Source organism: Pleurodeles waltl, unplaced genomic scaffold (assembly GCF_031143425.1).
Source record: "Pleurodeles waltl isolate 20211129_DDA unplaced genomic scaffold, aPleWal1.hap1.20221129 scaffold_37, whole genome shotgun sequence".
NCBI classification, from domain to species: Eukaryota; Metazoa; Chordata; class Amphibia; order Caudata; family Salamandridae; genus Pleurodeles; species Pleurodeles waltl.
In genome coordinates, this window is record NW_027150076.1 from 9936463 (window position 1) to 9949420 (window position 12958).

The 12958-nt window shown below is 45.9% G+C and overlaps 1 protein-coding gene across 1 annotated transcript in view; it reads right to left on the bottom strand.

The window, feature by feature from the left end:
- Window positions 1–4070: 4070 nt before the first annotated feature.
- The window catches only part of LOC138276138 (zinc finger protein 605-like), a 37987-nt gene continuing 29099 nt past the window's right edge, over window positions 4071–12958 (bottom strand). The window contains exon 3 of the mRNA XM_069219176.1: window positions 4071–7088. Coding sequence (XP_069075277.1) covers window positions 6268–7088 — 821 coding nt within the window. The 3' untranslated portion in view covers window positions 4071–6267. The remainder of the gene's footprint in view (window positions 7089–12958) is intronic.

A 12958-nucleotide genomic window follows, 5' to 3' on the forward strand; every position in this document is an offset into this window, starting at 1 on the left:
ACTAGGAGACGTGTGAAGCTACTACAGTACCACTTAGTGTCATATGCACAATATCATAAGAAAACACAATACACAGTTATACTAAAAATAAAGGTACTTTATTTTTATGACAATATGCCAAAGTATCTTAGAGTGTACCCTCAGTGAGAGGATAGGAAATATACACAAGATATATATACACAATAGCAAAAATATGCAGTATAGTCTTAGAAAACAGTGCAAACAATGTATAGTTACAATAGGATGCAATGGGGAAACATAGGGATAGGGGCAACACAAACCATATACTCCAAAAGTGGAATGCGAACCACGAATGGACCCCAAACCTATGTGACCTTGTAGAGGGTCGCTGGGACTATTAGAAAATAGTGAGAGTTAGAAAAATAACCCTCCCCAAGACCCTGAAAAGTGAGTGCAAAGTGCACTAAAGTTCCCCTAAGGACAAAGAAGTCGTGTTAGAGGAATAATGCATGAAAGACACAAACCAGCAATGCAAAACTGTGGATTTCCAATCTAGGGTACCTGTGGAACAAGGGGACCAAGTCCAAAAGTCACAAGCAAGTCGGAGATGGGCAGATGCCCAGGAAATGCCAGCTGCGGGTGCAAAGAAGCTTCTACTGGACAGAAGAAGCTGAGGTTTCTGCAGGAACGAAAAGGGCTAGAGACTTCACCTTTGGTGGACGGATCCCTCTCGCCGTGGAGAGTCGTGCAGAAGTGTTTTCCCGCCGAAAGAACGCCAACAAGCCTTGCTAGCTGCAAATCGTGCGGTTAGCGTTTTTGGACGCTGCTGAGGCCCAGGAGGGACCAGGAGGTCGCAAATTGGACCAGCAGAGAGAGGGGACGTCGAGCAAGACAAGGAGCCCTCTCTGAAGCAGGTAGCACCCGGAGAAGTGCCAGAAACAGGCACTACGAGGATGCGTGAAACGGTGCTCGCCGAAGTTGCACAAAGGAGTCCCACGTCGCCGGAGACCAACTTAGAAAGTCGTGCAATGCAGGTTAGAGTGCCGTGGACCCAGGCTTGGCTGTGCACAAAGGATTTCCGCCGGAAGTGCACAGGGGCCGGAGTAGCTGCAAAGTCGCGGTTCCCAGCAATGCAGCCCAGCGAGGTGAGGCAAGGACTTACCTCCACCAAACTTGGACTGAAGAGTCACTGGACTGTGGGGGTCACTTGGACAGAGTCGCTGGATTCGAGGGACCTCGCTCGTCGTGCTGAGAGGAGACCCAAGGGACCGGTAATGCAGCTTTTTGGTGCCTGCGGTTGCAGGGGGAAGATTCCGTCGACCCACGGGAGATTTCTTCGGAGCTTCTGGTGCAGAGAGGAGGCAGACTACCCCCACAGCATGCACAAGCAGGAAAACAGTCGAGAAGGCGGCAGGATCAGCGTTACAGAGTTGCAGTAGTCGTCTTTGCTACTATGTTGCAGGTTTGCAGGCTTCCAGCGCGGTCAGCAGTCGATTCCTTATCAGAAGGTGAAGAGAGAGATGCAGAGGAACTCGGATGAGCTCTTGCATTCGTTATCTAAAGTTTCCCCAGAGACAGAGACCCTAAATAGCCAGAAAAGAGGGTTTGGCTACCTAGGAGAGAGGATAGGCTACTAACACCTGAAGGAGCCTATCAGCAGGAGTCTCTGACGTCACCTGGTGGCACTGGCCACTCAGAGCTGTCCAGTGTGCCAGCAACACCTCTGTTTCCAAGATGGCAGAGGTCTGGAGCACACTGGAGGAGCTCTGGACACCTCCCAGGGGAGGTGCAGGTCAGGGGAGTGGTCACTCCCCTTTCCTTTGTCCAGTTTTGCGCCAGAGCAGGGCTAAGGGGTCCCCTGAACCGGTGTAGACTGGCTTATGCAGAATTGGGCACATCTGTGCCCAACAAAGCATTTCCAGAGGCTGGGGGAGGCTACTCCTCCCCTGCCTTCACACCATTTTCCAAAGGGAGAGGGTGTCACACCCTCTCTCAGAGGAAGTTCTTTGTTCTGCCATCCTGGGCCAGGCCTGGCTGGACCCCAGGAGGGCAGATGCCTGTCTGAGGGGTTGGCAGCAGCAGCAGCTGCAGTGAAACCCCAGGAAGGGCAGTTTGGCAGTACCAGGGACTGTGCTACAGACCACTGGGATCATGGGATTGTGCCAACTATGCCAGGATGGTATAGAGGGGGCAATTCCATGATCATAGACATGTTACATGGCCATATTCGGAGTTACCATTGTGAAGCTACATATAGGTAGTGACCTATATGTAGTGCACGCGTGTAATGGTGTCCCCGCACTCACAAAGTTCAGGGAATTGGCTCTGAACAATGTGGGGGCACCTTGGCTAGTGCCAGGGTGCCCTCACACTAAGTAACTTTGCACCTAACCTTTACCAGGTAAAGGTTAGACATATAGGTGACTTATAAGTTACTTAAGTGCAGTGTAAAATGGCTGTGAAATAACGTGGACGTTATTTCACTCAGGCTGCAGTGGCAGGCCTGTGTAAGAATTGTCAGAGCTCCCTATGGGTGGCAAAAGAAATGCTGCAGCCCATAGGGATCTCCTGGAACCCCAATACCCTGGGTACCTCAGTACCATATACTAGGGAATTATAAGGGTGTTCCAGTAAGCCAATGTAAATTGGTAAAAATGGTCACTAGCCTGTCAGTGACAATTTGGAAAGAAATGAGAGAGCATAACCACTGAGGTTCTGGTTAGCAGAGCCTCAGTGAGACAGTTAGTCACTACACAGGTAACACATTCAGGCACACTTATGAGCACTGGGGCCCTGGGTTACCAGGGTCCCAGTGACACATACAACTAAAACAACATATATACAGTGAAAAAATGGGGGTAACATGCCAGGCAAGATGGTACTTTCCTACAGACAGGCACTTGAATAGTAAAAGTTATTCCCTAGTTCATTGTCAGGTTCAATTTGATCTGTAACAGCACAACATATCACTTTAGCAGTAAACTTTAGAGCACCAGTAACACAAACCTTATGGCGAGGGGTGTCCTTAACATAGGAGGAGACTATACGTGTCACTCATGTCTACACTTCAGTCCTGTAGACCCAAACACAGAAAATGTTTGTACATACAGAGCGCTGCTTTACCTACTAATTATGAATCTTATTGCAACTTAGAACTCCTGTTGGGCTATGAAGGGCACCAAGCATGGTTTTGTGGAGAACTACTTCATGTATTTCAGAAAATCAGAATGGCACCCTAAAGGAAATAAAGGGGCTTTGTGCTTTACTGTTCACCTAGTTCTCTATTTATATTTTAGCATGTTGCCTCGATCTGTGCTGCCAGAAGGTCTTTAGAACCTATAGCTCGGACCATATTGTAACCAGTCTGTAGCTTGGTATCTTAGCTCTTGGCTGGAGGTTGGTATCTGAGCTTCTTCCCTTACTCTGTATCTGTTTCCACCTAGGTTTCTGCGTGATAATTGCAACCTAAGCAGATACATACCAAGATCAGCCCTATGTCTATGGTATTCTGTGTGGGCACCCAGTTCAAGTTTGCCATCTTAAAACTACATTGTTTCTATAGAGTGGACTGAGTGACGCCAGTGACTAGCTAGACAAGGAAACTGGTGACATGTCCTAGGCTACGGCCTCTGTCCTACACACAAGAAGCATGTGCTCTTCCCCCGTTATTTGTTTCTTTTGTTTCACTCAGGGGGCTGCTTCCTTATGACTCAATCCAGTGGCCACATTTTACGTGTTTTTTCCTGTTACTCTTACATCCTTTTTCTTTGACTTCGCTGTGTCGTAGTTTTACTCTTGCTCTAGGCAAGACTGTTGATTTAAGGTCAACAGCACTTTTTTGTTTGTAGGCGACTATGCCTATCCTACAACAAGTCACAACTGTCATCCCAATCCTCCCAGCTCACAAGCATTACCTCACCAAACACAACAGTAAAAGGTGATTTGTACCAACCTTTACGCTTGGACTCAATAAGACGACATCTCAGGGAGGTTGAGGTTATTGGACTCAATAAGACGACATCTCAGGGAGGTTGTGGTTAAACGGAGATTACCGTTTTCTGGCATGAGCAATAAGTCTCATTCATACACAGGCAATGAAGGAGATGCAGTGAAGTTTACAATAGGTTTTATTTCAACAATACTGCGAACTGCTATAGAGTGCATGAGCTGCAATAATTAGGATAATGAACAACGCAAGGAACAGAATGGTAAAAACGAGAGTCATAAACACAAAATCCCCACCATCTTGCAATTACATGAAGTATGAATAGTTGTGAAATAGGCCTAGTACCCTAGCATGGAAAACCTAACCCCTAACCTAGAAGAGAGCTAGGTATGATAAACCTAAACTGCCACTGCCATGTCCATGGAAAGCGCCCCCAACCCTCATTACCTTGGAATGAGGTTTCTAGATCAGACTCCGTGAGGACACGAAGGCTGGGTCTGCATCAAAGCAACGTGTAGCATAGATAGCGTTGATGGCATCGGTAGGAATCCCTCTGATGGCCTTGTCTGTGTGAGATGTATGTATACAGATCTGGTGGGACTCCTGACGCAGGTGTGTTCTCAAACAACAGATAAGAAGGAATACTTGGATGGCAATTCTATAAACAATTCCTTGAAAAGTTCATTCTGGTGACTGTCACACATAAGTAGGAAAGTACCTAATGTGAATACCTACGTAACTTCTTCTGACACTGATAAGGATGTCTTTACGAAGTAGCACTGATAATGTATAATATAAACATCGTCCTAACTATAAACATGGCAGCCATGTTTGAAGAAATAATTAAATAAAGGTGCTAAAACAGAGCAGCCCACGTAGGTTAAAAGTCACTAGGTGACGGGACACAGACCTGCAAGCCTAAAGGCTAAACTGAACTCCTGATTCCCGATAAAAACTAATAGGATCCACTACAGCTTCAGATCCAGGTCTTGCTACAAGCAACAGCCCCCTCCCCACACACGCCCAGCTGTGGGTGGTGAGCTGGACACTGGTGTCTGCGTGACTCCAGTGCAGCCTCACACACGCCCAGCTGTGGGTGGTGAGCTGGACACTGGTGTCTGCGTGACTCCAGAGCAGCCTCACACACGCCCAGCTGTGGGTGGTGAGCTGGACACTGGTGTCTGCGTGACTCCAGAGCAGCCTCACACACGCCCAGATGTGGGTGGTGAGCTGGACACCGGTGTCTGCGTGACTCCAGAGCAGCCTCACACACGCCCAGCTGTGGGTGGTGAGCTGGACACCGGTGTCTGCGTGACTCCAGAGCAGCCTCACACACGCCCAGCTGTGGGTGGTGAGCTGGACACCGGTGTCTGCGTGACTCCAGAGCAGCCTCACACACGCCCAGCTGTGGGTGGTGAGCTGGACACCGGTGTCTGTGTGACTCCAGAGCAGCCTCACACACGCCCAGCTGTGGGTGGTGAGCTGGACACCGGTGTCTGCGTGACTCCAGAGCAGCCTCACACACGCCCAGCTGTGGGTGGTGAGCTGGACACCGGTGTCTGCGTGACTCCAGAGCAGCCTCACACACGCCCAGCTGTGGGTGGTGAGCTGGACACCGGTGTCTGCGTGACTCCAGAGCAGCCTCACACACGCCCAGCTGTGGGTGGTGAACTGGACACCGGTGTCTGCGTGACTCCAGAGCAGACTCACACACGCCCAGCTGTGGGTGTTGAGTTGGACACTGGTGTCTGCGTGACTCCAGAGCAGCCTCACACAAGGCCTAATACCGGGTATCTGTAGGTTCGATGCTTCAAGGCCACAGATGAATGTGGCTGGATCTTTTTTGTGGGGTGGCAGAGGGGGAATGGGAGAGGAGACAACCTTCACCAGTATGCTTCATGACTCCATACACTAGAACAATTGCTTCAACGTAAAGGTTTGAAGGAAGGCCTTGTGCACTCACTGATGGCATAGGGCCCAGAGTAATCAGTCTATATTAATCCAAACAATAAGCTCAGTGAATACAAAAGACCAAGCGACAAATGTGCTTCCAAAACAATTACTCTATTAAACTCCATAAGTTGTCTTCGGAAACATCAATGGTGCAAACTGTACTTGTAACACTTGGGCTACTCTAAAAACACAGTGAAGGTACTATCTACACACTTGATTGCCTCACATCGGAGGGACTGCACAGTCTCTACTCTGAGAAAGTGAGAACCCCAGCCCTGATGGATCCTTAGATGCTGTAGATTGCCTAATTTCATCTATACATTCTTAGATAACGTAAAAGATCAGCTTTCTTTTTGTAAATGATGCTGTTTTGGCAGTGCTTTGGAAAGGCTTCTGTCTTTTATGTGTTACTTGATGTTGCTGAGGAGCCGCCTTTTTTTTAAACCTGTTTTCATACCCTGTGCAGCAACATAGCGTTTTCCTGTGTGTATTCTCTGATGTCCTAAAAGTCGGTCTTTACAATCAAAGCTCTTGGGACACTCACTGCAGTGAAAAGGCCTTCTGTGTGTGATTTGATGGTGTGCAAGGGTTTTCTTATGATTAAACCTCTTTGCACACACACTGCATTGATAAGGCTTCTCTCCTGGGTGTGTACTTTGATGCCCTGCAAGGCGTTCCTTGCGGTCAAAGCCTTTGCCACACACAGGGCAGTGATAAGGCTTCACCCTTGTGTGTATAGTGTGATGGAATACAAGGCTTTCCTTAGAAGCAAACCTCATAAAACACAGACTGCACTGATAAGGTTTCTCTCCTGTATGTGTTCTGTGATGTCTTTGAAGATTTCCCTTCTGAGTAAAGCTTTTCTCACAAATATTGCAGTGAAAGGGCCTCACTCCTTTGTGAGTTATTTCATGGTGTATAAGAGTTGCCTCGTCAGCAGACCTGGTTTCCTGCTCAGGGTAGGGACACTGTCTTAGTCCGGTGTGTGTTTTTTCGTGCTGTAAAAGATGCGTCTTTCCAGTAAATGTCTTCGTACACTCAGCACACGGATACGCTCCTGGGCCGCTCTGTTTTCTTTTGGGCCCTAGAAGTGCATCATTGTTAGAACTCTCACTCTTGTGTGACCTTTGGTGTTTCTTTTCATTCATTCTGTGAGCAAAATTCTTCCTTCCAGCAGAAGCGTGCTGTATCTCTTTACCATTCAGACTTTCTCTCCGAGACTGTGGTGCTGTGGAGTGAAAACAACACGGAAAGTTAACACAGGAAATATTTCTTGAAACAAATACACTGTTATAATACGTGAAAGGTGGACTAATATCTAGGAAAGAAGGGGAAACCTACTACCTGTAACCAATCGTTTGCTGCTTGTCGTACTGCAGATCACATGTGGTGCACTATCCTGCCATCACATTCCGGGCTCTGAAAAAACATGTTTAGTTCAAACATTGAGTTTCGATTTGGAGGATGACCCGTGATCCTGTAGCTGAAATGCAGAATGCTTCAGCACGCAGACTCAAACTTAAATTATTGTATGTTTTCTCCATAAACAGACATCTGTTTACATGTGGAATATAGAAAATAAACTGCTTAGTGAAAATGAGTAACCTATATACTTTCCACCCACACAGCAAGTAGTTGGCGCATGTGACCATACAACATTACAAGTAATATTTTCCATTTGCACCATGGTGTGCAACAACTTAGAAAAATCTTTACATTTGGGGAGGAGGGAAAAAGAGGTATTTGTGTGACTAATGGTTTCAGAACAATTAGGCACATTTGGGTTTCTTTGCTTGCATAGATGCCCACCCAGAATTACTTTATGAGTGAATGCACAGAACCTCATGTTGCTGCTTTACAACTATCTACTATAGGTATGTTGCTTAGTAAATCCATTTGGCACCTTTTCTGCCTGTGGAACGAGCCTGTGGTTTATTTTGGGGGTCTCTGCGCGAGTGTCAAACCTAGTGCCAAGGTGAGCAAAAAGTGATGGATTAATTGCTTGAGTTAATCTCAGCCCTTGGTAATTACTTGGGGGGACATCCCAGTCCTTCGTTACTTTCGCACACCATACCACCTCAGTTTGAACCAAGCTATATGCAAATCGGTCCTGACCATGCTCCAATGGGAACAGTCCAGCCAGAACTGTCAAGCCAGGTCTTCCCTGAACCGAACACAGACAATCCAAGGCTGTTTTCACCCTTGTTAAGGGCTCATCGGCTGGGTATAGCTTGGTTCCAGTGACACAGTGTACACCTTACCCACATCTGAGCACACCCTTCCCACTTAGTGTGACATATTAAAGTTTACATAAAGTGATGGATGGAATGCTTGAATTAATCTCATTGGTAATTAGTCGTTATTTTACACACCACGCCACCACCATCACATTCTGAATGCATTCAAATCTCAACTGGGAGCCAGAGTCCTCTAGGTGGCAATAAGCCTCCTCAACCCTTCCACGAACGTTTTAACTAGAGTTTTGTCAAATGTACTCAAACGTAAGTGTAGGCGAGGCCAGCTTCTTTATGTATATTTGTATATGATTTCTATGGTGCAAGCCTATCCTAAAGGCTGCAGAGCACTGTACAGGGACAAAGACAAGCACAGAGTTTGTTTAAAGAGGTGAGTCCTCAACTCTGTCCTAAAATGGACCAGCCCTGGGACGGTCCTGATGGATATGAGGATTTTGTTCCTGATCATTTGTCCATAGATGGAAAAGGCCTGCTAACATGTTGTTTTCTTTGTTACACTTGTAAGTCTGCAGTCTATTGGAGTTCTCCAATGCATTTGTTGTGTTTGAAAATAAGAGCTGGTCTTAAGGGAATAAGAATGACAAACCAGTGATTAACTTCATAAAAGGGATGACAGCTAGACTGACAAAATAGGAGGAAAGGGGGAAGGCTAAAAAAAGAAGCCATTTGTAACCGGAAAAGCAAGAGTACAGACCGGGAAGAGTCTTAACCTTTGCAACACAATACGATGAAGTAAGGAGAGAGGTAAAAAATGACACTGACACAAAGACAACAGGAGCTTCTGGCAGTGGAGTCCAGCTCAGAAGGTCACTCGGACTCAGGAGATTCTGCTGGTACTCCCCTAGAAGAAGAAACCCTAACTGCAACTTTCATTAGCCGAGTACAGGTACTCAGACTGGGGTGGACAGTGGAAAGTCATAAAAGAGGGAAGACACAACAAAAGTGGCACCAACAGAGGAAGAGAAGAAGGAGCAGCTGGAAGACAAAAAGACAACTCGCCTCACAGGAAGATAAAGGTGATGAGCAAGTCGAGGCATGACCATAGGTGGGAATAAACTCTCTATTATCAATCTGACAATGGATGAACAAGATCTCCTGAACCTTGGCTTATATTCCTGCCCCCGTAGGCACTTTGATTACAGTCCATGTAGAATTGACCTATTTCTGTTTCTAAGAGACCTAAAGCTGGTTGAGGCACATAAAATCAGGCCTAAGCCAATGAACAGGAGACTAGAGGAGCCCAAAACAGAAATGTGTTCAAGTGACACTAATACTTTAAAACATCATTGGGGCAGGATAATGGAAATACATGTGCAACAGAAGAGTGGGAAGCCATGCTAGAACGGGGGTACAGGTAGATCAGGGGATCCTATGTGGGTTCAAAAGGAAACCCACATATAACTCCTCACTGCCTCATGACAATCTGGATATCTTTAACACATTACGCAATGACAACAGCATTATCATAAAGTCCTCCGATAAGGTGGGATGTGGGATAAAATCTCTTGCCAAGCACTGTATAAGGATGGAGTAGAAAATACGGACTTGTTGTGTTTTGCACTGTTGCGACTCAACAGTAACAACAAACAATAATTTGATCATTATCTAGGATGTGATTTCACTAAATATATGTAAATAGCACACGTAAGGTTTAAGCGCATGCAAACACTTGTTTTGGAATAAAACAATATCTCAAAATGAATATACATTGATGTTTAGACTTTTGCCTACACAACAGTATTTTCATATTTAAAAGTATGTATTACAGGCAAACCTCTGGTACAGCAATGGCACCTGCTTTCCCCAACTGTGCACGTTTATTCAAGGGCTGACGAGAGAAGCAGGTGGTCTGGACATCACAAAAGTAATGTGGGAAGAACGTAGGAAATAGCTGAAAGCTTCATCCAGAGACTGACTAAACATGATCTGAACCTAACATTCACTCATGAGATCACACAGATCAACGCCAGCATCAGGGACTACCTATCCCAGGATCCTAAGCGCTGCCCCAGATGACTAAGACAAGAAGAGCCTGAGCTATAAACAGCGCTTTCCACTGTCCTGCAGCGTTGGAGGCACGCAGCCGAAGCCTGGGACAAGGACAGGCCATCCACTCCTGTCCGAGTCCAGTGGAGGCTGGGCTGAGCCACCCCTCTAACATTCACTGTCTTTTTATTACCGACTCCCCCCTGTTTGCCTTCATTGCTCACCATGAACTCCAGACGCAACTGGGCAGTTCCGTAGTCTCTATGTGTTTTCAGCACTAGCTGGTGTCAAGGGAAACCCTAAACAACCTCCTGCACCCTGGGACCGAAAACAACAGTGCAGGGGTTCCAGTATTCTAACAGTTTCGGACTTCTGCTGTTGACGCAATAACTAACGAAATCATCTCAGTAGAAGAAGGTCTAGGCGCATCTGCTGCCATACATAACAATCGTATCACTGGCTGTAGGCCTTCACCTGCAGGGGGTGTTCCTTCCACAGGTGAGGTCTCCAGTTCACCCACAGCGGGCAATGTACATTTGGTTGAGGCCACCAGCCACCTGCAGAGGGTTCTGTTCTACCATCACCACCCCTCAGCCTCTTCGGAAAAGAAAGAAAGTTGCAAAAGTCGGGGCACCATAGCAATGTTGTGGTGTCACCGGAATTTGTGGGTGACATGCATGTAAATCACTTTAATGAACTGCAAAAGGCACTACAATCCAATTTTCCAGCTTGTAATGATTGGTTGGCTAAGGGAAAGTTTGCTTTGTCGATCGAGTGGAGACATTACCACCTACTCAGTCGCCTGCGTTAGGGGTTCTGTTGTCTGGTATTATTTCAACAGTACGGTCCCGGGACTTAAAATCATCAGAAACAGGTGATCAGCATACCATCCCAGCTCATCTAGTTGATTAGCTCCAGTCAAAGGTTTCCCACAGTTAAAATAAAACGAAGTTATTCATTGGTTAGAGGGGCAGTTAAGAAAAAAAAATCTACATTTGTATAATTCTATTATTATGGCACGAAAGGTAAGCTGGTTAGGCAGGCTCCCTAAAATATGGACGGGGCTGTATTGTTGTGAACTTTAATAATCCTAGTATTGCTGGCCATTTGTTGATGGAGCTCTCACATCCGTGTATGACCCATGCCACTAAGCCGTCACGCCCTTTGTGTTATTTTTATAGACCTACAATTAAATCCTCTGCTCCTAAAATGCGCCATCAAATACCCTTAATTACTCATGCTGGAGCTGCAGTTAGAGACCTTACTCAAGGCGTTTCTACCCAAAATAGGTTTGGCCCTTTGAGTTGGCTCAATGACAATGAATGACTTTCCCGTGGCACGCCCTCTGACGACAGCGTCACCACAGTGACAGGATTCTGGAAAAGTTTGCTTAAGGTCAACCGGTTATTCTAAGTTGGAATAAGGCTGGGGTATCCCAAAATGCTAATAATGCTGGGTGGGTCTCTTTGCTGAGGAAGCACAAAGTGTTTTTCTTACATGAAACTTGGGGGGCATCGAACTGTTTGTTACTGGAGGGTTACAAGGGTTTTGTAGTCCAGGTGACAGGTTTTGGCTCGGGTAGAGCTAAAAAGGGTCTCTTAGTTTTTATTTCTCTAAGCCCGACCTCCGATGCTAAGCAAATGGATACTAGTTCCCTGAATTTGCATGCTGTTTGCTTCTCATTTCGGTATTATGGAAATAATTTGCTTGTTAGTTTTATAAACGCAAACCCGTCCCTATCCCAGATGACAATGCACTCAAGCTAAGAGATTTGTTGGATAAGCATTACTTTCCACAGTGCTTCTGGGTGATTTTAACACTCACCAGTGTGAGCCCGGTCCCATTCAGGATGATTGCAAGTGGTCTCCTCTCCCCCAGTTGCGCACCATTTTAGTCTCTCTGCCGATGGTGAACTTTTAAAATCAATTTTTAGCAACTTCAACCTGGTCTTGCTTGAAGATCCTAGCTCATTCATGTGTCTTTCTCCGAGTGGGCGCACCTTCTTCAGGAGAAGCTATTTGTCTGTAATTTATTTTATTTTTGTTTCCTTGGGATTGGCTCTTTCTTTATTGAACTTTGAGGTGTTTTGGGACTCTTGAAGCGACCATAATCCCTTAATGCTACTTTCAGCTGGGCAAATAATTCTGTACCCTTCAATCACGATTTGTGCGAGCCAGTTTCTATTAAAGATCAGGGATGGGGAATTAGCTGGGACAAAGTTATTCCCAGTCAACTCTATCAAGGATTTTTCTACTTGCTTTTACGAAGACCAGTAGATTTCAACCTCTATTACTACTATCTGCACTGAGGTGAAATCCATCATTATGACCAGTAGGACTAGTCTTCTAACTCCTAGATGATTTGACCATTCTTGTTCACTAACTCACAAAAAGCCCATGGAAGCCTTAAAGGAGAAGCCCAGAAACAAAAAACTAAAGTCAAATCTTGTTGCGATTATCATTCTGCCATTAGGAGTAGGAAGTTGATATTAAGGCAAGAAGTCTGAGAAGATTTGGTGAGCTCATGTAATTCCAAAGAATGTTTGAAATGCTGGGAAATAATTAATCGTCCTCCTTTAACTTGTTCTTCGAGGAGTGTTATTTCTCAGGTTATTTCTGTATAGTCATGGCTTAAGCGCTATGCTACCATTTAGGATGTCCCTGCCCCTGATGGCGGCACAGATGTGCAGCTGGATAAGTCTACGTCCCTTTCTTTGGTCTTTGTTAGTGTTCAATTGAGAAGAAGTTAGGGTTTCCATTACTGATCTCCCAAAGAATAAAGCCCCAGCTCTGATGCTGTACCACCCATTGCTTTTAAATCAAATGTTGACCTTTGGGTACCCTGCTCTAGGGTTTAC